Source organism: Gymnoscopelus braueri (assembly GCF_963280865.1).
Source record: "Gymnoscopelus braueri genome assembly, chromosome: 15".
NCBI lineage: Eukaryota > Metazoa > Chordata > Actinopteri > Myctophiformes > Myctophidae > Gymnoscopelus > Gymnoscopelus braueri.
The window spans coordinates 35,026,715-35,054,174 of NC_137620.1; the positions used below are offsets into that span (position 1 = coordinate 35,026,715).

Below are 27,460 nucleotides of genomic sequence, written 5' to 3' on the forward strand. Positions count from 1 at the left end.
GGGTATGTCATTATTGGCAAAAAATAGCCTAACAACATGTGGTGATGCGTTGTGAACTTGTAGATTGGCTATTTACGGTACTTTTGTGCGACACCATAAGGCGACAATATTCAGAGAAGCCGTTTGGCAATTTAGGCCTCATGACAACATGGATGCCTCCAATATGACCCCTAATTTTTCTTAACTCTGTAAAACCGTGGCACCTGAGAGCTGTTATTCCAGGGCCTATAGAGTCATCCTAAGGTTTCACTCGTACAGTAAGTGTTTCTCTGTACAGTTACAGTGATGTGTTCAGGTCGAGCTTGGGAAGGCCTCTAACACCTAATGATGTGCTTTCTTTTTCCTGTCTCTCCACTGTAATATCTAACAAAAAGAAATTAGGAGTGCAACATTTATTTAATCGAACTAATTGATTTAATCTCTTTTTTAAATAATAGATTATCAATAGTTTGAGCATGTCATTAGATGATCATTATCCCAAAAACAAATTGCCCATCTACAAGCTCACAACAATTTTTGCACGACACAGTTGTGATATATACAATAACACTTCGATTCTTTGATATATACTTTAACATAAAACATCATGGCTCAGATGTACTGAGGTTTCATTCATCTTGTCCAGCTGTGAAGTGCACTGGAGTGAACAAAACACCAAACCACAGGTCACAGGTCCTTTGACATGTTTTTATTAATTTCACTTTGACATCAGTACAGGGACCACATAGGGGTTTCTTCTTTTTTTTCCTTGCAACACCGTTCCCAAAAGCTCCAAAATATGAACTAAAGGTCATAGCTAACAAACAGAGCTCAGATGTTAGTGAAACACATCTACATATACCATTAGAGAATCGAAAAGCAAAAGGAAATAAAACCTTGCCAAAGAGGAAAAAAAAAAAATCAATAAAAATAAAGCCATTCCCGTCACACACGCCCCATCCCCAAAGAAAACAGAGGGCCCAACAAGTAAAGGGAAATACAAAGCAACATGCTCCGAAGGAAACAAGGTTAAAATGTGCATGTTGACTTCATAGTATATATTACACTCTGAAGAAATAAGTCATCTAAGAAACTGTATCTAAAAGAAAGAGGTTTTGTAGTAGTACTAGTCTATCTCAAAACATAAGTAGCATAGTGAAACGTAACATAGCCTTCATTTGAGCAAAGGTTTCACTGTAAGGTGGCGTGTCTGAACGGCTGGATTGCCAGAACACTCCAGTTTTCACACCACACACATTGGAGAGGTGACGTCATGATGACGAAATGTTCCAGCGTCACAAGGGACACTGGTTTACCTGACATGAGATACGCTCGACTGCATGTGTGCGTGTGGTTGGCAGCGCATGAAAATCAAACCCCCATAACAAACATGATCAACAGCTTGGTATACAGTGAACAACACATCGCGAATCCAGTGGCTTGAGTTTTAAGCCTAATTGAGACTTTGTAGTAGAGGGTGATGGATCACCTTTTTAAAACTTGGAAATCAGGTATTTTCGTTGAGCGCCACGGCCATATGACGAGGTATAAATTAGGCTGAACTTTTAAGTGCCACAAAAGGCTCGACACAGACAAGACACATGCACAGGAGATCCACCAGGCATTGCCGACACATCTGTGAGGCAAATTCTCACCAAAGGACACAAGATGCCACGACACGCACAGCGGATGGCATGCATGAGGAGGAACGTCCTACCAATGTTGCAGACAGTGAAAACATTCAGCAGTTAGACATTAGAGTAGTAAGAGTAGATACTGCATTAAGAGGCAATGAGGGAACGATCAGAGCCGATCCTTCTAGTGTTGGCCATTCAATGTCAGAGAGGAGGGGCTGCGCTAGAATAACGAGTGGCTGACAGCTGAGACGTAATGACCACAGAATGGAACGATATTGTGGCGTTTCAGTTTGCTTCTATTATTAAATCCCTTTAAAGGCTTAAAAAAAACTGAATCCATAAACACCACTGAAGCAATCAATTACAATAATAATCTTATAAACAAAAACAGGGTCAAGAATATGTTACAGCCTATATAAAGGATGAAAACAAATGTTTTTTTCCCCCCCAGCTTACATGCGCTTCATGGCATCTGAATAGAAAGAAAACCAAGAGCACTAAAACCAGATGCAACATCTTCATGTTCTCCATGTCATTCAAGTCAAAGATTAATGTTAAGAATCATGATGACACTTTATGGAGCTTATGGTTGCTGCTGTGAAGCTAACAGGGAGTCAAAGCAGCCATTCTATCTGTAATAATATCAATAATAGTAATAATATCAATAATAGTGAATAATAAAAATGTACAAGTGAAAGTGATACTTCCAATATATTACTACTTAAACAAGTGAGTCAAAACTGAGTTATGCCTGCTGTAAGGAGTGGAGGGGGTTCTTCCTTTTATATAAAAAGCGAGGCTAACCTATTTCCATACAGCAGAGAAGAGTGCCCGTTGTTGGCTTAAGGTGTATATGTACAAAAACCATTTCAAAAATGCGTCAAATCAAAAAAACAGGGTGAACTAGACCAAATTATCACAGCTGGCGTCGGTGTTCCAATCCTTTTATTTCAACCTGCTCCGTGGGCTTTGAGAACAAAAGAAAATGGTTTCAGTGCATTGCAGAAACTTACATACATAAGTGTCTTTAAGGTGAACAGAAAAAAAAATAACCATAACTCATTAACTAGCCACTCAGTAACAGAGGAAACCCAGTCTCACCTTCCAAAAAACTAAACTTAGCTTCCTTGTCTATTCAAACGAATGTTCATACTATTAATACAACTGCTGTAAAGGGTGAGAGAGCAGGAAAAGACTAGCCACACATTACACCTAAAAAGGTTATTTATTCTATTTTTTTTAATACAGTTTTCTCTTTTTTCCCCAGATTTTCTAGCCTGTCTTCCATTTACTTTCAGAGAAATGTGTCATTAAAAGTACAGACATTTGCTTTTTGCGAGACAAACACCCATCTTTGTAAAATGTAAAATGCCGCACACCCCCCTCTGTCACTGTGCTCTACATAAACCAGGTCATAGATTCAGTCTAGTTCACTCAACCCTGCCTCTGTTTGTTATTTAACTTTTAACACATTGTGGCACTCCCAAGACAGGCAACCAACCGGTCACAGCATCTTATGACTTTCCTCCGCCAGCTACACTTATGCACCTTCCTGTCTTGCCCAGGTGCACGTCTTTTTTTTCCCTAATGCTTGTAGTTAAGCTCTGCAGTAGTTTACATTGAATATTGAGTAGCTCAGATTTATTTTCTTGTACTAGCTGGTTCAGTGCGGTGGGGTGGCGGTAACGTGGTTGGAGGATGGATGGATGGATGGGGGGTAGGGGGGGGGGGTTAGATGTGGGACAGGGGGAGAGGACAGGGGGAGGGGAAGTTAAAGGACAGAGAAGGGTACTTTTAGGATGATGAAGATGATAATGGTGAGGGGGGGGTGGGAGGGGATCATTCCGTTTTGCTACGCTTCATCATGGTTCCGGGGAGTTTTTCTTGCAACCTGTGGGGAGAAGAGCAAACAGGACAAATATAATGTCACCATCGTGATGAATGTGTATCTCTCAGCATCTGTCGTGGGTGTAGTGTGTGGAGGGTGCCCGTCTCTCTTTGTGTGCTGAAGGCGAGGATTATTTCTACACGTATTCTTGTATTTGTGTGGAATGCACCATTTAGAAATGTGTGTCGCATGGCAAAAAATAGCTCATCTATATCTACAAGCTCACAACGCAGCGCAAATGCAACACCTTTTGAGCTTGTAGATCGGTTATTTTCACCGTGTAACACCGACGTGCGGCGGAGCATACATTAAGCACGAGACTGACGCACTAGTAAATAGCTTCACTTACTTAGCCATTGTGGAGTTGACTTGAGTACGTGCAATGTCAATGTACTGATCGATCTGGGTCTAGAGGAGGAGAGAGGGGAGGAGTCAAATACTATGCATTTTATATGGTATGACACTTCATTTGTTTGTAGAGGTATTTCACAGCAAAATCCTCAGTGACAATTTAACTGTGACAGTGTAAATACTGACCGTTGAGGATCAATTTCTACACTTAATTTTAGTCACTGAGGACTGCGCTGTGTAGAATTTACACACATCAGTCACGGTCAATGAATAGCTGTACCACAGTCAGTTATTTTTATATTCTGCACACACATGCATGGACACAGAAACATAATTCCCTGAACTTTGATCTTCCCGATGCAAAACCAAATGCGGTATGAGTCTTCGGATCTGACTGAACCCTATCCCAGAGATACCAGATTTCCAATCTACATGAAAGCAGTCTGGTGTCAAATTCAGCGCGATTGGCTCAACTGACGAAGATCCCGTTTCTTATGAATGGGGGCCAATGGCATTTATTCAATGTTATGGTCGGTGACATTTATCTTGTTTTACTGGCAGTGACTTTGCATTATCCATGCTGCTCGGTACAAGATGGTGACGATAGGCTCCAGTGTGTGATAAAGGCTTTAGTCATTCAGTGAGCTCATCCTGAAAGGAGCGAGTGCTGATGGGTATTTGCCGCCAGCACTATGATGTCACTTCTGCCTGTGGAGGAGGGGTTTTGTGATTCACTGCGAAGCAATTTTTTTTTTTTACACACAAACACAAAGGGCGCAGGCTTACCTTGTTTTTCTCGTAGATCGGGGGAATGGCAAAGAGGAGGATGTCACCTGGATAGGAGATGAAGGGAGAGGGATGTTATCAAGTGTGTCGGGTGTAAATCTACTACATGAAGTTCATGTGTCTGTGGGTTTGTCTGTCTGTGCGCCCGGATTATGGCCAAATATGGACACACACCCATACAGTGTCCAGTGACTTGAATACCAGCACAAGACCATGCTAACAATGTGATCATCCCTTCTCTGTGCTATACCATCTAATAAAGAAGAAATGCCTTAAGAATGAATAAATACATTTTAACTACATATTGTCGCTGTCAGGCAGACACCTCATATCTCCAAATTTCAACTTTCTATGTTTTTTCGTCATTTAATGCCCTACTTGACCGGCTATTTTCACTATTTGTAAAGGTTTTTAAATTAATAATAAAAAAGAAACCGTTTTGATCGTACAAGGTTTCCACCCGACACCAACTACGCATATGCATTGCACATGCCAGCAACCATGATGTACTTTCACACCGATGTTTCGCAGGGTGCGGCTTCATTTAAGAAGAGTCAGAATGTGAGATCGATCAGTTAAGTGTTCAGGAAAGGAAACGTGCCAAAACTGCACTTACAGCAAATGCACATTGACATTCTTGGAACGTGGTGCAACGGGGTCATTAGGCGGGGCTGACCGAATGTAAAGCTGACTGTCCATCTGATGATGGTGCAGTCTGGGGGTAGCCAGGCAGCAACCACTCCAACCCCTTACTGCCTTTTATCTAGCTCTCCAGTCCAGTTAAAAGGCTGGCAGCACTGGACTAAATGAACCCGACGGCCTTGTTACAACACCCTGGGGTCTTTAAAGCCTCACAGAGTTGATTGCAGTGTAAAAATGTGCTGCCGTTTAAACATAAGAATCATAATGCATATCCTCATCGTACAGTACTTCTGACATGCCCCCATAACTGCATATGTAAATGTCAATGTGTATTCTGGATTCATTGTGCATATGTATATGTTCTTGTTGCAACTAATGCACACATTGTGCATCATTGTAAAATATTAACATACAGCAGTCCAACAACAGCCAGGCTGAGGCTCTTGGTTAGGCTGCCTTGGCTACCATCGTGTTTACACCAATTGCTTTCCGTCCCCTTGGGGCCTTACCTAGGATGAGGATTGTGATCCCGTTGAAAACAGCTCCTACATATGTCATCAGCCACATGACTACAGCCAGCTGTGAGAGGAAAACAAAGTGCGCATGAGTTAGAACCAGGGATTCCCAAACCTTTCCGTGCCGAGGACCCTGCGCTCCCCCATTGCAAAATGGCAACAAAAAAAAACACAAAAAAAAACACAAATAGCCAATCTGAATCTACAAGCTCATAATTGCGGCAATGCCCAATTTCCTTTGGTGAAATAATTCACCCAGAGAGGTGAAGTATTTTTTAGGCATCTTTAATAACTACATTATCTTCAGAAATGATGTGGCGTGGCGTCATGGGATTCACCACGAGGCGCTGCAATTAAATCTTGACACATTTCTATCAAAAGAATTTGCAGCAATATAGCAAAGCAGTGAGTATGACATCGCTAATGCCACAGGGCTTTAGAGGGGAGGAATCGAGGGGGCGAGGAGGGCTGGGATATGAACTGCTGATAGAATGGGCTCGGAAATCCTTGTGACTGCACAGAGTATTATCTCTACTTGGCTGCTCTTAGGATAGACTGTCGCACTGCTCCGATGCTTGCTTGGTATGTGTAGTTAGCTCCCTACAGCTGCCATTAAACGGCAGCACTGCTTCTCTCTGTACTGTAGTGCTATTCCCCCATTCTCCTCTCCCCTCCCTCTCCTTCTCTCTCTGTAGCTATCTGATGGCTGCTCATGCTAATCCCTGGTCCTGAACAGTGTCTTATATCAGTGCTTTTCAACTCTGGTCCTGCGGACAATCACCAATTTATATTCCAGTCGTCAAAATCTGGTACCAAATCTGACATGGATCCAGGCAAAAGCAGTTAGTTAACTAGTTGGTTGAATGGAAAACTACGTACAAATTGGTTCGGTTCCCACAGGACAGGTGCTGAGAACCACTGCATAAAATCCATGATGTAAAGAACTAATTCTAATGACGACCTCTTAGGGTCTTCCCGTCTTTCCCACATTACTGAGAGGTTTTCTACAGACTTCTGTTGTGGAAAAACTGCTAAGTATTAGAAACTCTATGAAGGCTGTAGGCGTTGAAGCTTTATCGCCGTGCAGGGAGTTATAAAAAGACCACTGCGCAACAGACGACTCCGGAGAGAAAGAGAGAGGGAGGGAGCGGTAATAGTTTGCTGTCAACAGTGGCCAAGACAAACACGTGCAGCAGTCAGACAGACACACGATCGTATGCTTAAATGGGGGATGAAACTGAGCAATGACTGTAGGTCCAGTCTTTGGGTCCGTCTGGTTTAGCTGAGGCCATGCCCACCTTCAGGGAGTCCACGAGGTCCTCGACCAGGAAGAGGCGGCTCAACTGCTTGAGGGCTCGGTTGATGTAGGTCAAACTCTTGTCAACGTGCTTGCGGAAGGTCTCAGGGGGAATGCTGACATCCTTATCCATCAGCGCTCTGCGGAGGAGGGGGATAATACAAAATGAGGTTAACCGGCTACGTGTTAATTGTTACATTAATAATTAGCCCTCTCTAACCATCCACTTTTGTTGGATGGTTAGAGAGGGCTAATTATTAGTTACTCTGGATTCAACCTGATCATTTAATACCATGACAAGGCTACTTGATTTAATCTGTTTCTATGATCTATGGTTATTTACTTAGAAGGGATACTTCAACCCAAAAGGACTCCCCCCCCCCCCCATCAGTTACTCACCCCATGAAGCCTTGAATTCATGGACAAGTTGTGTTTGTGCACGTGCGTGTGAACTCAGCTCGTTAAACCCCACACGCCCGCCCAGGTGCATTCCTCAGTCATGCTTGAGACAGTTTACACCTTAAGTGTTCCTAAATAGAAATGTTTCAGCTGGATTTTTTAAGTACTGAAGATATGACTGGATACAAGACACTTGAATATATGACACCGAGTTATTTGAGAGCTTATAAACCATTTTTTTGCTGTCCTTAATCTTCGCAGCCCATTAACTTAAATTCCTTGTCTGGATTCTTCCTTCACCGTGGAGGAATGCGACACGCAAACGTTCAGCATGAATTCAAGGCTTCACCTGGTGAGTAACTGAGAGAAAACACGTCATGGGCAATCCTTTAATTGTCTTCCTCCGCCATTTAGGTTCTCCGTTCTTCATTTCCCTTTGTTTTAAAGAAGAAATTAGTTAATCAGATTTCTTTGCTTTCCAATCTGTGTTGTGTACTTGAATAAGTGCTCCCCTCAGGCTCTGGCTCAGCCATAAAGGTTGTTCTATAAATAAAGGTAGCAGAAACAGATTCACTCAGACGGGTGTAATATCATGCGCCGCCACCATGCAGGCCCTCGCACTCCGTTTGAGAGGGGCTTTTTACAAGCATGTCACTTCAAAGAGGTGCTTGATACTGAAACAGAGTCCAGGGTTAAAAACACAAATTCCCTTACATTTCTGCATGTTGTAGTAAAAATCTGTGGGACAAAAATACAAGGTTTTGTTGCATATTCTACAAAGATAATCTTCAGACAATCTGACTGGTAAAAAAGAAAATACACATTCCAATCATGTTATTATTAATGCTAATTAAGTACAATGAGACGTTTTTGTCAATTGTTCCAGCCCTTGAGTTATTTAGGGAGCAAGATAGCTAGCCAGCCTTCTTATTTTATTCTTATAAGACTAACACTTTGTTTTAATATACATGAGACTGTTTTGCCATATTTCTTTTGCCGTAGCTACAGACGGTACCTGTAGCTACCGTCTTCCTTTCACAACATGACACCGCAGAAAAACTGTGACTCTCTCTCCGGCGACCGACCCACCACCCCCTTACTCACTTGAAGGGGTGTCCATCGTTGGACTTCTGCACGGCCTGCACAACAGATTTGTAGATGCGGAAGGTGATGGTGACGCACAGCAGGGCCAGCAGCAGGTAGGACGCCACGCTGATGAAGCTGAACGCAGCCAGCGACAGAAGCAGCAGCATGGACAGGCCAAAGACCACGCCCGACTTCTTGGGGTCCCGCCAGTGTATCAGGTCGATGACTAAAGAGAGAGAGAGACAGATAGAGAGAGATGGAGGAAGAGGATGGGGTGAGGGGTGGGATTAGATAAAGAATACGTAAGATAAAACCGTTATTGATTTCAAAGAGGGAGCGAGAAATTGGGTCCTTACAGCCGCCGGTGACAGGAAATGGATAGAGTTTCAATCTAAAATAGAAAGAATTAATTGAAAAATTGAACGGAAAAACGCTAAAATACAGTAACTCTGATGAATAGAGTTACTGTATATGCCAGGTCATTGTTGACCTGGCATCCTAGAGTGTATAGTTTCAATGTACAGATTATTGATTTTTTTAAATATTCTACTGTTAGATTGATGATAGGTTCTTGGTTTACCCATGATCTCCATTACCTTGTGTTGTCCTTGCTTACTGCAAGTCGCTCTTGATTAAGAGCGTCTGCTAAATGCCAGAATTGTAAAGTGTAAGTGTGCGTTTGTTTGCGGCCAGAAGAAATTGGGTGGGGAAAGAAAACATCGCAAAAGGCACCTAAATCCCTTTACTGGTTTCAACAAAAATGCACGTGCTCTCCACGAGCGCTTGTAAAACATACATGAGTGGGAGCACAGGACTTGTAGCCGTCGAGATGATCTCAAATCTCAAGCCCACGAAACGCCATGAATAATACACAACGAACGCACCACAGCTCTCTTCTGGCGTCTCGGGGCACGTTATCAGCCACGTTGCCTGTTTTTGTGTTGCATGTCTGCAAGGAGTCGTACATGCGGAAGTGATAACCTGTGTGTGCTTGGCTGTTATGTAATGCAGTGCTGGTGTGGGGGCTCTCCTATACATGAGAGGGGCATTTAAGAAGCAAAAAAGACCTATGCAGAGTACCACGTGGATCTATGCCTCAGGGAGTGTGCAGGCCTGGGAGTTCCAATGAATTTATGGCAGTACAGAGGGCCTTGGTCTCTCGCCTTATCTCCCTTTCTTCATGCAATCCCTCTCTCTCTCTCTTCTTTTGCGATCTCACACACTCCCTCAGAACGGAACTGCCGTTTGCACTTCTCTTGTGTGTGTCCCCCAGTTCAACATTTCTGACAACAAGGTGGCAGGCTGGGCTCCTAACCAAGAAAAAAAGTGCTTACAGACTCAAACTGAAATGGCGATAGCGCTCCTCTGTCGATTTCCTCTCTTCTGTCCCTCTGGCAGAAAAAGCCCAAACCCTTTGAATGTGCGCACACATGCACTTTAAGTGCTCGCGCACCGTAGACGGAGAAGCACAAACAGGCAACATACCAATTACAGGCTAGGCCCATTACTAGCCTGGCAAATGGACTGGTACTGCCTGGTACTACTGTGACATGCAGGCATTGGTGGACAGTAATGAAGTACATTTACTTGAGTACTGTATTTAAGTAAAACTTTTTGTATTCATATTTTCTGATACTTATGACTTTCATTCCACGACACTTCAAAGACAGATATTGTACTTTTGATTTCTAGGAAGGGAAAGATAACAATGAATTAACCGCTTAAGCCCTACTTCAAACATTAGTGAAAATAGCAGATCTACAAGCTCACAGCGCGGTGAGCTTGTCCATCTGCTATTTTCACCATTATTGTTATTTACTGTGTCCAACACTGCATGCAGGACAGCCTCGCCCCCTCACAAACCACGCAGGAGTGAACAGCACATACGAGAGTTGCAGCATGCGATGCACCTCAGGCATGGCTCGTCAAAATAGGGCAGCTAGCTACAATCAATATGACCGTATGTTACCAGCTGCTCTGTGGCTAACGAGAAGATGGGCGATGCGCATTTATGATGTTACACAAATCTAATTGGGAATAGAAACATAATTGAGATATATTCATTGGTTAGATATATTCATTTATTAGCAATAGTAGAGGGAAATGTATTTCAGTTTCTGTAGGTATTTCCACAGAAGTGAATAGAAATGTTAACTTGCAAACAAAATAGCAACAAATAAATATCCTTATTGCCAATAAGTCAATGTGGCTGCCTTTTTATATAGTACCAATTTTATAGTTTTCTAAAATGTATATGTTAAAAACATGGATTAAATGTGGCTATGTAGTCATTTTAATGTGGCTATATAAACGGTTTAATTAAATGATAAAGGAGGCGGGCGGGGGGGGCTGTTTACAAGAAGAAAATTCATAGGCTGATGGGCTTGTTGTGCCGTCGTTGAAACAAGAGGAAAAAGACAGAGCACCCCTCTCTCTGCATCTATTGTTTCTGATGCTGGCTGCTGAGCTCACGATGAGAGCATGAGCGGGGTTTCCTCACCCAGCACTGCAGGGGTCTAAGTCCCCTCCCAGCATGCTTTGCCGGTACCCACAGGGAGGCAGCCTGCGTTTGACGGACCTCGTTCATTATCCCTGCTCCCTCCCTCTCTCTGCGTTACAGAGGCCCCAGATCTATCGGAGGTCCCAGCGGCAGTGCAGCCGCAGTGGCCTGCTTTCTACCTTGCCTGTGCAGCTCTTAAAGCTACAGGCACCGCTCAGCCTCCGTAGGCCTGCTACTGTAAATTTGTGTGTCTGTATGGGCATATGTAGAGAGTGTTTGTGAGCACTTGTTCTCACACACACGTCTATTTGTGCATGGCCTCTTTACAACATAGCCACGCCTAAACAGCTAAATCTTTTTACAGCTTCACCCCCTCACAGGCGCTTATCATGACCATCTGAGCAGCCATCAGCTGGGTGCAGCTGAAACTTTCCCCCATGGGATTAATAACGTCTACACAGAGTCAAATGCCATAGGTGATTTACAAACAGCAGTGTGACAGATTCAAGTCTGATTCAAGTATTCACATGATTCCCCCACATGTGGTCCCACCCTTCTTCCTTCCTCCCAAGGATTAGCAGCACAAATATTTCCACGTCAATTTCAACTCTAGCACTTTAAAAAAGGTGTAGCAAAAAGTATGGTGGTCAAGTGGGTTCTTGGGAATCGGGCTAGGAACTGGTATGGCGAGGCAGCATTAAAGCTACAATCGGTGGTTTTATGTCCGCTGTCTCCCTCTCTCATCGGAGACAAAGAGAGGTAATCGCATTGATGCCTGAATTACAATAAAGATGGTGACGCGCCAATTACTTCAAATAACTTTGATATTTTCACATTTCAACCAGTCGGTGTCCTTCCAAACACCAGGTGTCAAGATTTCTCTATGGAAGAGTAGAGATCACCTCCAACACTGCAGACTAGTTCATTTAACTAGAATACTGGTTAAACATTTTATACATTAAAATAAGTCTCAAGCTTTATGCCCAATTTATAGTTGTTTTAGGGTTAAAATCTGTTATTTTCAGTGAGTAACGTGGTAGTATGTCGAAATATAAGTTAGCCAGTCGTGTTAACAATGGATGTTAGCCAGCTGAAACAGGCACACCCCATGAAATAAACTCTCACCTAACCAAGCATACCCCGCCTAATAACCTACAGAGTAGAACAGCACTGCAGAGAGGGGACTAAAATAGCATTGAGGTTCACGGCTGAGGGAGAGAGGACTCAACGACTCAGGACAGCAAACCAGAGAGCTCCTTCAACAGAACAAAGTCATTATAGCCTACAGAGTAACAAGAGTGGAGGCTGGGAAACTTGGACACATCTTGACAAAAGAAACGTGTCAAAACTGAAACTGACCCATTCACTGTGGGGCTTCCGAGGTACACTTTCCCCTAGTTTCTGGTTGCCTGAGAGACCAACCCACAAATTCCATGATGTGCCAAGTGTTGGCCATGTACTACTATGTACACTGCATGTGTCAGGAATCAGGATTACTGTCTGCATACCAGCCTCTGTGCATGTGTCTCTGTTGCTTTGTGTGCAGTGGGGGGGTTAGGGGGGTTTTGGCAGTGGCAGTGCATAGGTTTGACTAGTTACGGTTTCCAACTGCTATACATTTATAGCTCTGAACACTCGGCCCTGTCCAACTGACGTGATTAGCATGCAATTCACGAACACATTATGCTAGGAATTGTTCTCATATTCCTGACATATCATTTTACAGTCTCAAGGAGACATGCCTCTACATTATCCCACAAAATAATTGAAGTGCCCCAAAGGCTCACAAACATCCGATTAATTTAGTAATAATGTCCCTATTTGGTATCGACTCTCATTTATAACATAAAATTGAATACAGCATGAGATATTCATGACTTGACTTCTGTTTTAAAAAATTAAGAAAAAAATGCATCTCATGTCTAATCTCACTCCAACGGTCGTCTCCTACAAAACGCAGAGTGCTGTGGAAAGTTGCATCAAAGCAGAAACCCGACACTGGGGATGGACTGTGCCGCCTGATGTCAAGGGGCCCAGCAAGCAGACACTCATACACCATGTCTAAAAACCCACCAATGCCAAACAGCTAAGGACATAGGGCAGGCAGGACAAAGGGTCACTCAGAGTCTTAAGCATGGGGGGAGGGTTGCTAGACCATACGCTGATGTTGTGTGTCAATAGTGACACACGACAACACAAGCTATGAATTCTGTGACAAATGTGCTTACAGAGTCACCATGACCTGAGTAACCTCTACAGCTTTGGTGTCGATTGAAGTTCTCTCTCACGAACTGCCATTACCGTTATGAGCAATAGATATGTGTAAAACAGGTTTAGCCTGCTCTTCAAATACATGCAGCCCTATTCGCTATAAGGGATTCAAACATTTTGAGTAGGATCACAGGCAGGTAAGAGAGGAGACTAAGTGAAGTAATTTTGAGGTGTCTGCATGAGAGGTTAGCAGGCCTACAGCCCAGAGGAAGGAAGGTGTTACCTGAGAAGTGGGTTAGTATTGCTGTCAAAACATGCTCGGCAAGGTAGTAGGCCTCGGCCACCAACTCCTCGATGACCTCTACCTCTTTGGAATACATGCGGTCCGAAGCAGGTCTGGTTTGCGGGGACGGAGGATTGGTAGTCGAGGTACAGGAGGATTGCCGTGTTGATGTGCTGTTGGGGTCAGCTTCGCCACTTGGTTGAAACTGCTCGTCCTCCTGACTGCTGCCCAGCTCTTTGAGAGCACTGATGGTGAGGCGTTCCTGTTCGAGATCCAGCACCACAGTTGGGTGGGACTGGCTTGTTTTGGGGTACTCGATGCTGGAGAGAGCTTGGCGGAGGTCACCAGGGTCTTCATCCTGTCTGGACTTGAGGCATTCCCTCATGAAATCCACAAAACTATCGGTGGCACCAGGAACTGAACAGTCAGGTCCAATGCTTTCTGGGTCACTAGTTGTGTCAGATGTACGGTGTCCTGCCTTGGCGTCGTTCTGGGTCTCTGAACTAATTTTCTGTGGGGGAAGGGATTTTCTATTTGTCACGTCATCTGAAATGTCATTCACTGGCTCTTTGTTGCTGCTCGGTGGTTCAGTTTGGAAACAGGAATATGGGTCTTTAGGGTATTCTCTTGGAGATGGCTGACCTCCGACCGGCTTGGGAAAGGGGTCCTCATCACCCAGTGACCTGATGTCATCCTGTACATGAGAGCCCTTTGGCGCATCATATTTTGTGGTGTTTGCACTTAGTGATCCAATATGAACCTGAGAGTCTGTAGAATCTGCATCTGCATCATAATCATCAAATGATTGTCTGTCATATACATCATCCATATAACCCTGTTTGACAAACCCTAATTTGATGTCTGCACCAACTTTAGACAGGGCATCATGAGCTGGAACCTGAGAAGTAACGGCCATAATGCCAGGTTTGACTAGAATATCTTGCACGTCATCCGACCACTCGTCGTCATTATTTGGGAAGTCCACCTCTTCATTTGTTATGGAAGGTTTGGCAGCGAAAGGAGAAGGTTTGTCATTTGACTCTGTGCAGGACATCTGCAATTTGTCAGTTTGACCAAAATCCGAAGTTGTTGCAGTTGAGACTGCGGCATTCTGTACCTCATCGGTCTTGGACTCAAGGTCTGATCCAGGTTCAGATTTACGGATCTTGTGTTCAGGAGAGCATTCGGCATCAGATCCCACCGGCGAGGATGGGGGAGAGTAGCCTCCAATGAATTCCGTTTCTACGGGGCAGGTCCCACTCCTGGTTGGCTCCGATTTAGCCGCCTCTGGCTGTGGTTCAGGGGCTTGAGGGACTTTGTTAGACGGGTCCTTCACAACCTCATAGCCCTCATCTTCCTCCTCTTGGTCCATCTCCTCTTCACTATAATTTGGCTCATCCGTCTCGATGACATTGATTGTTGGGACCTGCATTTGTTTTTTCTCCGGCATGGCTGGTGGGGTAGCCATTTCCTCAGTGGGGAGTGAGGGATCTGGAGGGGCTGTTGTCGGAGTAGGGTCCTTTGACAGTCCACGAACAGAAGAGGAAGAAATAGCAACTCCATCCTCGATGACAGTATCATCCGAATCTCCTGAGCTGTCCACTTCACTGCTCTCTGCACCCCATGGGGCCTTCTTGCCTTCCAAAGCCTTACATTTTTCATCAACAGTAGCAGGTGGGGAAGGAGGGGGAGATGGGGAGCCAAAGCCTGCAGGAGGGGCAGGAGAAACGGGGAGCTCAGAGTCAAGGTTTGGTGGAGCCTGGGCACCAGGTTTCTCCTGCTGTTCCCACATGTAGGCAGTTGGTAAAAAGCTAATGTCAAACTCCTCCTCTTCGCTTTGCTGCTTTGGCGGTTCATTGAACTTCTCTTTCAGTTTTGGCGCTTCAATGGGAGAATCCATGAAAGCATCAGGGACGCTTGCAAAAGCGGCAGGGACGTCTGGTATAACTATACCTCCCACCTTCACCTCCTTGGTTGTAGCACTCTTCTCTGACACCGGGGTGCGTTTGTTTAAATCTACAGTATCAACAAAGTCTGGCACTGGAGGCAAATGGGCCCTCATCCAGTCTGCCGTGTCTTCAAATTCAGTGACTTGTCGCATCTCTCCAAGGACTTCAAAGGGAGATTCTGGTGACTCCACATCGGTGGAACCTCCAGAGCCCCCAGAGCCCCCATAACCTCCAGACCCCGCTCTCTTATGGACAGATGAGGTGACTGGCTCAGTGGGGGACTTTTCATAGTGTCGTTCTCTGTAGTGAGAGAAACCTCCATCGCTCCTAAAGTCTGGTTCTTTCTTCTTGGCAGCAAGAGACTCCAGTGCCTTTATTCTCTCAGATATAGGAAGCTGCTTAATTGGTGAATCTGGTTGTCCATCAGGCGGACCCGCTTCACTCCCATAATTCCCAGGTGAGAACGAGCCTGGTTGTGAAGGATATCGAAGGGAGGTGGCCACACCTTCAGAGGGCTTGTCAGAGCCCAGGACCACTCTCTTATCTGCATTGCCATGCAGAGATAGCAGCGGCGGATAGGAGAAAGGAGGGAATAAAAGTCACAGACACTCAAGTCCCATGCACTTCCAGTATAACTTAGTGAGGCCTTAATGTTACAGCCCAAGCGGTCATGCATTGCGTCATGGAACAGCAATATTGGTTTAATGAATGGCATCTACCCTTGTGCATGCTGCTTTGAACCATTACAAAATGTTGCCATTGAGGAGGACTCAATGAGGCAACAGAGAATGATTCATATGACCAAAATGAGGCAGCTTAAAACAAAATAAATAAGTTGATAACAGCGTAAATTGCTGTGTCTGTTATGGATGAATGTCACTTCAACACTTAAATTAGATTATCTTCATCTTTAAAATGGTAGTATGTTTTGTTGTCACAGGTTACATATGCAAGAGAGAGGATGAAGTGTCAACTATTACCAGCAGCTTATGTGATTTTAAAGACATTCCTAAACCTGGTAATGTATGCAAATTTCATTTGAGTTGAACTTGAATAGTTTTGGTTTCTATTATTAGAGGCTTCATGCCATGGACCTTAGTCCTGGTTTGTTCTCAAAGTAAAACAATGCTTAGTTTAGATTCAGCAATGTCAGGGAGCTGACATTTTTGTTTCCATTTAAACCTAATCAAGCTGCAATTCAGTGCAAGGACATAATTGTTCATAATAATAAAAAATAATCGTCATTGTTTCATCCATCAGGTCATGTCCTTAATACAAAATCAGCCGTGAAAAAAACCCTGCTGGATTCAAATCGGGAGAGGAAGGAGTTAACACCATTCCATCTGACCCCTCCCTCTACAAGAGCCTTTCTCTGTGTTACATCAATGACTTTGAGAGAGCTGTTGAGTAGTCACTTCATGTCAAGATGCCTTTGACAGAGAGCACAGAGGAAGGATATCACAACTGAATGTGACAATTGAAACGAGATCTAATGCTTGTCTGGGAAGTTATGTCAATGGTCAGAATGGTAAAAAGAAAATCACTTCACATCTCATTTGAAAACTAAAAAAAGAGTTGCCCTCTCTCCATAATATATTCAACTGGGTATTGTATAGTTCAGTAGCTAAGCATAAATTCAATTATTGAAAGCAGTCAAATTTAAGAACTCCAGAACAACCACGTTCAATCCTGGACCACAACACTAGAAAACAAAAAGGTAGATATTTAATGTTCTTTGCAACTCATTTTGACATCTGAACTGCATTTAGACAATAAATAAGCACCCATTTCCCACACTGAGTTTTAGTCAGATAGGCTCCCTTTCCTCATGGTTAATCAAGATGTAACTGTAGCACATACAGGAAGTGAATTAATAGTACCGATCAGTGGCTGCTGAACTATGTCTTGGTGTGGGATTGCTCTGTCGGTCTCTAAATAATACTGTCTACTCTTGCCTTGACAATCAGAGCACTAAACATGTTAAACTGCAACTATTTCCTTGTGCCATATCTGAGGTGACAGTTTGAGTCAATGCAATGGTAGGAATTCCCTGCGTGCCATGGGGAACCTCAGGGCTCTGTGTCCACAAGATGTACCAAGCAACTGTTCCAATAATGACATGATCCCTTTCAATGCCGAAAGGCACCCCCATCATTTTCAACACCCAGTGTCAAGCGACCGTGACGGCGGCTATTTTGGGAGGCGTGCGTCAGCTGCCCAACTTAACCTCTGCAAGCCAATCACTAGCTAGGGGTGAGTTTTCGCTTTTGAGCAAACATTCAAATCAGGTAAACCATGCAGTTGTATGTGTTGTTGTTTTTGTAATCTGTTTTTGAGGCCAAGGGCTACTTAATGCTTGTTCACCCAAATGTCAAAAAGATCAAGATTAAACTATTGTGGTATTAAAAATGTTATGATTAACTTGATTACAGAATATATTTCCTGAGCTGTTATTGTCTGCTGGTGTGTGAACCCTGTGTTAACGGTGTGGTTAGGGTGACCTCGTAGCCACTGTAGTGGCCCTTCACAGGACATGTTTGCCATGGGTGCACAACTGACTGACTGGTGCACTTTGTCTTAGTTGGGACCCCCGCCTCCCCTCTCACTCATAGCCACAGTAAAATGCATTGTTCAAACTAGGCCACATGAATGGACTATCCATCTAGCAGACAGCAATGGTAGTCCTTTTGCTGCACACTGGTAAACAAATTCCAAAACAGCTACTGCACCACAGGCACAAGCCAAATGAAATGTCACTTGATTAGAACCAATAAGACTTCAACCCATACTACCATGGACGAGGCTCCCTTTGAGCAGGATTCATATAAAGCTGTCAACAATCTTGTTTTGTAATAGCTCACTGTTCATGTGCCATCTTCCAAATGAAAGCATCACTGGAACTTCCATGCTCTGTCTCTTATGTAACCTGCTCTCTGCAGAAATTGGAGTTGAGTGGAGTTGTGTGCACTTAACTATCTGGGATGGGCATAAAGACTGATGGACTGGCAAATCCTCCTGCTAAACTGACTGACGTGGGGCCTTTGCCAAGGCCTCCTTCCAGTATTATGCTTAAGTGCCGAGGCAGCAGAGGTCTGACTAGAGACACATTTTCTCAAAGTTTGTTATCACTGCCATTATCATTCAGTCCATAAAATGAAGATACAACTTTAAATGTTTAGTACAAGGCAGGACACTGTGCTTCACAAACATTACATTCAGCTGACAAAGCCCTGGTATCTGTTATCGATAACAGCTTAACCTAGCAATCCTAGCAAAGTCAGGCACTTTTTCTGCAGAGCAGGTGAGTCAATAATGATACGGGATCAAATTCCACAGGGCACGGTCGTGTCATCTCTAATTAGTGATGAACACAATACGCCTTACATGTGGGATAAGCCCTGAGAGTGAGATAACCTTTGGACTTCATACAGTAGTTCTGACTGTCATTGTTTAACTCCACCCAATTCATCAGCAGAATAAATATGCATTCATATTCTATATATTATATGTAAAAAAAAAGGAAACGAGGGACACAAATATTGAAAGAACGGCATTCTTACGGTATTTTTCTGGCCTAGAGTCAGCCAACCTTTTATATTGGATTTACTGGCATTTATTTTATCTTTTGATTGATCACTTTCACCATAGTGACATTATGATGTCAGTGGCCTATCCCATGATGGAAAAGACTCCGCCCATGGGAGTGGTGGCAGAATGGTTTGATTTTCCAGTCACCACATTTGAATCCAATGAGAAGATGTTTGTGCCTGAGCGTTAAACAGCGTGAACAATACACCAAAATGCATTCTTTGCTGTGAGAGAATGACCCACGACAGGCTTCCAGACATGTTGAGTCTATGCCAAGGCAGACTGAAGCCGTTTCTAGAGAGAACAGTAGCCCAATAGCTAACAAAGATACTTATTAAAGCCTTAATTTTGGCACGAGGCACCCTGCAGGTGCACCTAATCAAATATATTCCCCAAGTCCAACCTAAAACATATTTTTTTTAATTCTAATTACTTAGCCAATAGAATTAATTTACTGCTCAATGAATCAATTAAGGCATTTCCTTATGGAAACACTACCATCGGGATAGAAATGCCTCCATTTTAAAAATCTAAATCAGCTTTAGATTTATTGCCATTTACCGTAATGTATCTTGTAAGAGGTTGAGTGGGCCTAAAACATGCCAGGAAAATGTAGACCGAACAGAGCCAAAAAAACGTACTTTGTACTGTATATCTCATTTGGTGACAATTCATTTACTTTGCTATCAACTATGGTTTATCTACAAAGCAAATGTTCCAGCCTAGACCTTGAAAATGGTGTTGTAGTAGGCTACATTAAGAACTCAAATGAACCTGAAAACAAAGGGCAACAAAATCAGACAGTTGCTAGATGAAAGAAAACCTACTTATTAAGCTCCAGCGTGGAGGTGACACATGCAGAGAGCCTAAGAAGAAGCCATAAGCAGGTGGCAGAGTGGAGGAGGAGCAAGCAGCAGTGGAAGACAAACCCCTGGGGTGGCAGATGATCCCTCACCAGTGCCGCTCATCCTCCAGGGCCTGGTTGCTGCTACAGGGGCTTTGGGGGGCATATATACCCACAGACACTGTGGCTAGATGAAGGTAGGCTCCCCCTGGGGCAACAACTTGATCCATTTTTAGCTTTCTGCTTCCTGGCGAAGTGAACTTGAACTTCCCTCTGCTTTCTTAAAATAAGGTGGCAATCTTGGGATTATATTGGATCCTACCGTGAGCGCTGCTGACCTAAATAATGCCAGCTAGCAGGCCGCGAGGACTGAAATGGATCAGATCGTCGTCATCTGTGGGGACTTGGTTTTACATTGTCTTTTAATTTGTGTATATTCTAGAGATATACAGGGAATGGGTAAGAACAGGGACCAGTGGGTGCCAAAATGGGGGAGAAGACTACATTTTAATCATGCGTGTTACAACATGCGCTGCGAGGTGGAGGCTATTGACGGAGTAAACTGTCTCATTTGAAATATGTTCTCTTCGAAAATGAAAGCGTATGGCTATTCAATGCAGCAACGTCAATAGATTGAAGGATCAAGTGCTTCTATTTCACTTAGCGAAGGAAAACCTTTGCATCACATGCAGCATGTGTATTCTACATGAGTAAATAAAATTTGCACTGAGGCCTCGGGTCTGCCATTTCCGTTTTTAGGTTTAATCTCCAGTTGGGTAGTGTTGAAATAATTACCAGTACCATATGCTGGTTGAGAAAGAAAGGGTGGAGCTAAGTTGCCCCAGTGTAGCTGTAAAGGGTCACGAGCATTGCAAGCAGATGGGCTGCCTTTACAAGGCATCTACAAGGAGGGCCGGGTAAGAGCAGTCAGGATTGCATCCAGGTTAGGATTGGCATAGTAATGCATTTATTAATGTATTTATTTGTGCAAGCCCTTTTTAAACTGGTCTTTGGTCTGGCCTAGAGAAGGAGAGGGGCACTAGAGAGAGGGATGGAGACTTGGAGAGAGCATTACAGCAAGCGAGCATCAAGAGAGACAGGAAAGGGAGAGAGATAAGAAGGTCCAGAGAGGGAGAAGAGCAGGCGAGCAGCGTAAGAGAACCATACACTTGCCTTGAGGAGACTGAATGAGAGATACAGGCGAAGAGGAAAGAAAGGAATCTGAAAAAATAAAGGACAGAGGAATGAACATTCTACAAAAGAAGAAAATAAGTCCTATCCTCCACAACCACCTCCCCCCCATTCTTTCTTAGAAGGCATTTAAATAGATAAATCAAGATCACTTACTCTATCCAGCCTTAACAACTCTATATCAAATACTACAAAAACACTTACTGTACGTTCACTCCACCCCATGCATATACTATCCATATTTACTTCAATATACCATCCACAATTACTTAACACATGCATATTATATTTACTATGCAGGCAGGACTGACACAAAAACAGACAACTTACAACTAATGACATAGCAACTACACTATTGCAACAGCATCTACCAATATATCATACCATTTATAAGGGACTGTTGTTCCTCTTTTCCTCCAGTGAAATTCTTAAATTGTTCTCCCATGGTCTACTTTGTTACCTCCGGATGCTGGCTGGACACCCACACTGCCCTCACTTGATGGGAATTATGTAACCTTGCACATTTCTGACTCACTTCTGAACCTCGTGATATTTTATTTTATTTTTTTAAACAATGTTTGCCATTGTAGAGCAAAATCATCTCAACAGCCTTCACAGTGTGGAGGAGCTCGTGGTGTGTTTGCTTCCACATATTGAGCACACAGGGAGAAACTTATTTTTCCCCCAACAACCCTGCTGCATGCGTACGTGAATCCGAGTACAGGGCAAGCCACAGAGCAGTGTGCCTCTGAACACGTTGAGGGAGAATCTGTGCCTTGCTCAAGGGCACTTCAGGAGTGCATTGGGTTCGCTACTCACTCTACCGCTAACGCACTGTAGCAATGATCTAACCCATATGTCTAATGGTTTAGGAATGACAGGAGAGAGCATTCGAAGAATGCCTGGAGCTGAGATTAAAGGCTAAAGAAAGTGTGTGAGCTGCACGTTTATCAAGCGGGAGTGGCTATCACCTGCATGGACGTTTTTTTTTAGACAGGCTGGACAGGTTGGCAAACCCTTGTGTTGCAGCATTCCATCTCTCAGATTCACGCCAACGGCTCAGCCACCTCATTACCACACCTGTCACCGTTCACTTGTTAATCACAGAACAAGTCCTTCCCACTTGTATTTCCAGATGTCAAAAATGGTTAGTGTACAAATACTTAAAGACACTTAAGCCCCAGTGCACATAAAAGACAGACACATATACGGCACACATACACCAATTGTTTCTACCAACTGTGTTGGGGATGGTCAATAATAGTTAAGAGTAGTCAGTTTCACTCCCATCTCTGTTTTGAAACCTAGGTATGTATTGTATGATGGGCGACTGTGGAAAGCATCAGGCACGTCATTCAGGGGACAAGTGTTCAATGTGCCGTTCATGTTCATGGTAGCTCACACTGTGAGTCTTCTGTACCATATCTGTCATGGGCAGGCCAGGCATGACCAGGGGTCCATTTCATTGCTACTTAGCCTCAAGCTACCCCGTCTGGGTGAATCAGTTGAGGGTGGGCGAGTGGGGCAAATCCCCCCGATGGAGTTAATGATAGAGGCGCGCACGCGGGGGGGGGGGGGGGGGGGGGTTACTGTCATCTCAGTCACGCCTACCATTTCAAATTCTGTCCCTGTGCTGGGCTGGCACGGTCCAGCAATGACACCAGAACCCCTCATGGTTATTTTGCTGTCTCAGCAGACTGAGTGACCTTAGCGATTATAGTCAGCTTCCAGTGCAGAGAGGGGAGGAGAGAGAGAGAGAAATTGAGAGAGGGAGAGGAAAGCCAAAAGAACTACATGTTCTCTCCAGACTCCTGCTTATATTGAAGCTAGGGCAGCCATATCAGCGCCTGGACTGCTGTTGCATGCCCTCGATCATTCCTTGGACAAATTATGCCCCTAATTTCAGCCGGAAAATCTTCATCGGAAAATCTTCAACTGTTTATACATACAGCCAAACTGAACAAAGAATGTTTGTTTTCTGCATCTGACCTTGGCTACTGACTGACTGACAACAGGTGCAAAGCAAAGTCTGGACTTTTAGGTATAGCCATATTGGGAAGTGGCCTTGTGACTGCCTGTGCCTGGCGCTTGTGAGGTGAGGTTGGGTGACAATGAATGTTAACTCGAGTCGTCAGAGGCAGCCCGTTTCCTTTTTTGTACAAACATAAAATACATATTTAATTAATGGCTGTACTTGTACTGGAAGATATAAAAAAACACTAAATATGACAAGATAATAAATCAAACAGCCCCTTGTGGGTGTTGACACCTTAAGTGATATGAATAGCTTTCAACTGCACATAGCCTACTAGAACAGTCCTAATGGAAAAGGCAAGTTGAGTCATTAGCAATCATGCTTAACAAGTCAAGTTTTCTGGAGAGAGTTGGCTCACAACCAACTTCCCCCTTGGAGGAACAGCCCAGAGGAAGAACATTGTTGAATTGTTTGGTCTTGCAGCCTGTTAAATAAATTTGGCTTATTATTACGAAGCTACCTACTATAGCTACCTCTGCATTATTGCCCCTGGAATGTACAAGTGTATACAGTTGACTTGGGCGTGTACTTAAAACATTTACATGTTCTTTAACTGCAAGTACTTATCTGGTCATAGAAGTACAAACTGGCATTGTGTCATCGAGTATAAACGGTTTCTGTAACTGATCCCAGTCAGGAATGCAACACTGGAAATAGAAGCATAAAAGATGTCTTTCCAAACCAAAACACCCCCTGAACATCTGATGCCAATGTAGTTTTAGAAATTAGGTCTTCAATTTGAAACATGTCACTCCCTTTGTGGCCAGGGGCACTCATCACTGTGCCACTCAAGTGTATTGGGCTCATCGGCAGCAATAAGTGGCAGAGACGGCCCAAACCATCTGGTACCTCACTAGGCATCCAGGGTTGCCAAGACGGACAATGGATCACTACAAAGCTAGTCTTTTGATTCAAGCAGTTAAAAAGAGACAATGCAATATAACTAAATCCATTGTGTTTTGAGATGACACAGCAACATTACACACAATACATAATAATGGCCATTATTTATATGAGAATTCCAAAATTGATGGAATTTTCACAATAGACTGACATTTCCATACATTTATGATTTACAGTTTAAAATATATTGTCAGGGCCAACCAAAAACATTCACAGCTAGCAGGCTGACATGTCTGGGGGGGTTGGATATTTAGCTCACATGATAGAAAGTATAATTCTATAAAGCATACTAGCCTTTCAATAAGCATCATATGAACATATATTGCCATCATATGAGCATGTAAAGACAGTTCATGCCTAGTGTGGGTGATGTCCAGATCAAACAGCATTCCAGATGCTGGGGTCTAGGACCTCACCCTACTGCCCCACCCTGCTAGACAATAAACGTCATTTTATGTCCCGGGAGACAACAGTCAAGAGTGTATCCCTTTGTTTTCATACCTTACCTCCAACACTGCCCTTAATCTAGAAATTAAACAAACAACGCTGCAAAAGTGTGTTTTCAACTAATGAAATTGGTAGTGGAGCAGATGATTAAGGATCTATTTTTTGTCATCTCGACGTAGGGGGAGTAATGGGTCTGTTTACCATTCACCCACACGAAAAAGGGGGATAGGCGTCTGAGGTCCTCCCTTCATTCTGCCAGATGTACACCAAAATATGTGACTCGTCGAATTCTGTGCCTCCAGAGGTCACGGTTTTGGGATTTTCCTGACAGATTCGAGCGTGACGAGCATTTTTTCACAACGTTGGACAACAGCCGTCGTGATACACAACATGACTGTAACTACACAAAACAAACATCAAATTCCAGCCGCATCATTCAGGGCAGGCATCAAGTATGTGTGGCCTGCGGATGTCAATATGCAGTATGCTTAATGTGTGGCAGAGAACAAGGCTGGTTAAAGAGCAAACCTTTCACACAAACACACCCGTTTCCATTCTAGGGAATAGTTGAGACATTTGCGATTGGATTAGAATATTGTTTATCTTCACTGAATTTGACGACATTGCTAACAACATGATGGGCCGTCTGCAGCATCACAGAATTCGACAGGTCACCAATGTAGGCATAACACGGATAACAATGCCTCTGCAGTCTGCAGTGCAGAGCATCCGCCGTCGCCGCATGGAGTCATTTTCACCAGGGCTGAATAAGAGGCATAAAATGTCCAACAGTGTTCATGCCCAAGAAGTCAACGTTTGGTGTAAACATATTAGGGCCGGGTAACGTTACGTTGTGGGGATGTTATGTACAGGGGTTATTATAATATAAACCCTGCCCAGGGCCTACATTAAAGATCGCGATGACTCGACCTAAATATTCGCGCTTTGCACATTTTGGATTGGAGGCAGCTTCCTTTTTTTTATCCACAGCCTTGTGGGTTTCTACCGTGAAAACTGACCCGGGGATGAATAGAAGAAACTCAACCCCCAACACAGTTGTTCCTGATGAAAGATAGATCACTTTACTACTGACACAACAACACGGCCTGACCTGTCCTGTTGTTAAAGGGATAGTTCACCCCCAAAATGACACATTTTCTATCAATTACTCAATCCATAAAGCCTTGAATTCGTGGTGATTTTTTAGTTTTTGCCGCATTCCTAAGCCAATAATTTGATGACCGGCGGAGTGATCAAATTATTGACTAGGAATGCGACAAAAACTAAAATATACTTCTTTTTTGGGGGTGAACTATCCCTTTAACCCGTGTACTGTCCAAGTTCACCACAGGTGTTCCTCTTTTTGTTTTTGTTCATCAGCTACGCACGTTGAACAACCGGCGCAAAGGCCAACACATGATGACACACTTAACACATAATATACACAGAAATAACACACAATTGGGTTCTGCGTAAAAACTAAAAAAAAAAAACTATTTGCATGCATGCAAGTTTGTACGAACGGGTTGGCATACTATTCAAAGCGGGGTCTTATAATAACAAAACAAAACACATAAATAAATCAAGGCATCGTCGGTATACCGTCTTACCGGTGCCGGACGGCTTTGAGTCTTTGGCAGCAGCCGAGTTCTGTCCGTCGGTGCCTTGTGACGAGGAGATCTGAGTGGACTGAGTCATTGGATCCATTTTGTTCTTTTAGTCTAAGTAGTTGTACAATAATATCTGAAAAAAAAATATTATGCGTTTGCTTGTACTTGTTGTGTGTCGAAGAAACGACGACGACGACGACGGTCCTCTCTTATGTTTGACTTCCTCGTTATTATTTATTAATTCCCCCCCAAGAAGAAAGAGCGGGTCTCTGAGTACCTTCCTTCCACGCGCACGTCTCGAGCGAGCACTGATCGTTCCTGATGAGAACGCGAGACAAGGCGGGCTCTGTGTAGATGCAACTAGCGTTGCCAGGTTTTGCGAGAGAAACAAGCAATTGGGTCTAGGAAAACATAATCTTGAGTTCCCAGATTTTTTTTTGCCAACTCTCGCATACAAACGGGAGGCGGGGCGAGAAAACAAGCTCAAAAGAAGCGACTAGTATTATTTTATGGGCCACATGAGTACTTTAAACCTATGTACTGTCTATAAGTGTATATGTCCGCTTATTATAAGCATCGCGATGCAACGTGTTGTGAGCTTGTAGATCTGCAATTTTCATAATCTTCAAATAAAATGTGGAATATTTGGAATATTTTTGAAACATTCTAACAACACAAATCTGGTTTGCGGGTTTCCCTGGCACAAAATATTTCCAGTTGGGGGGACAAATAAATATTCATGTGGGGGTCCATGACCATGACATGAAAATATTTGAAAACCACTGGTTAATTTTTTTTTTTTTTATTGTGAAGCAAGCCCAAATAAGCAACTACACTTTGGAAACAAGCCCCCCCCCCCCAAAACAACCCGCAACTACCGATATTTACAAGCAACTTCACAGAAAAACAAGCCCAAAGTTGCTTATAATAAGCGGACATGGCAACACTGGATGGAACAAAAAAGAAAGAGATATCAGGGTGAGAGGTTGCTATGGGCTGTGTGGAACAACCAACCCATAGTCCGCAGGTACGGCCGCGTCTATGATTGGCCAGTTTGGTTGTCACGGCAGCCTAGATAAAAGCTCATTTGTGTATGCCTACACACACCATCTATAATGCTAAAATAAATGTACATATTGTTCTAATTTCTAATGTTTTTTATGATTACATAAATAATTCTACGCAAAACAAACATTTATTTAAGCAACAAAATCAATTAAACATGTTTTGTTTTCATTACTTTACTATTGTTTATTCCATGTAACGTGCCTGAATTTCCTGCCCTTTTTTGTTGTTGTTGTTGCTGCCTGACAACCATT

The 27,460-nt window shown here is 43.5% G+C and overlaps 1 protein-coding gene across 4 annotated transcripts; it reads right to left on the minus strand.

Annotated features, from left to right (window-relative positions):
• Positions 1 to 673: 673 nt before the first annotated feature.
• Positions 674 to 26,454, minus strand: rtn3 (reticulon 3). Of its 4 annotated transcripts, XM_080451388.1 has the most exons (9): positions 26,142 to 26,454; positions 21,123 to 21,176; positions 13,575 to 16,067; positions 8,599 to 8,806; positions 7,097 to 7,235; positions 5,793 to 5,862; positions 4,642 to 4,688; positions 3,854 to 3,912; positions 674 to 3,507 (listed from the first exon to the last, which is right to left on the minus strand). In XM_080451388.1, the coding sequence occupies exons 1-9, from the start codon at positions 26,236 to 26,238 to the stop codon at positions 3,456 to 3,458; spliced, it is 3,219 nt and encodes a 1,072-aa protein (XP_080307514.1). In that variant the 5' UTR covers positions 26,239 to 26,454; the 3' UTR covers positions 674 to 3,455. The 4 variants fall into 4 exon arrangements, with proteins under 4 accessions (XP_080307514.1, XP_080307511.1, XP_080307513.1 ...); XM_080451385.1 differs by lacking the exon at positions 13,575 to 16,067 and having other exon boundaries at positions 21,129 to 21,176; positions 26,148 to 26,454; XM_080451387.1 differs by lacking the exons at positions 13,575 to 16,067; positions 21,123 to 21,176 and having other exon boundaries at positions 26,148 to 26,454.
• Positions 26,455 to 27,460: the final 1,006 nt, after the last annotated feature.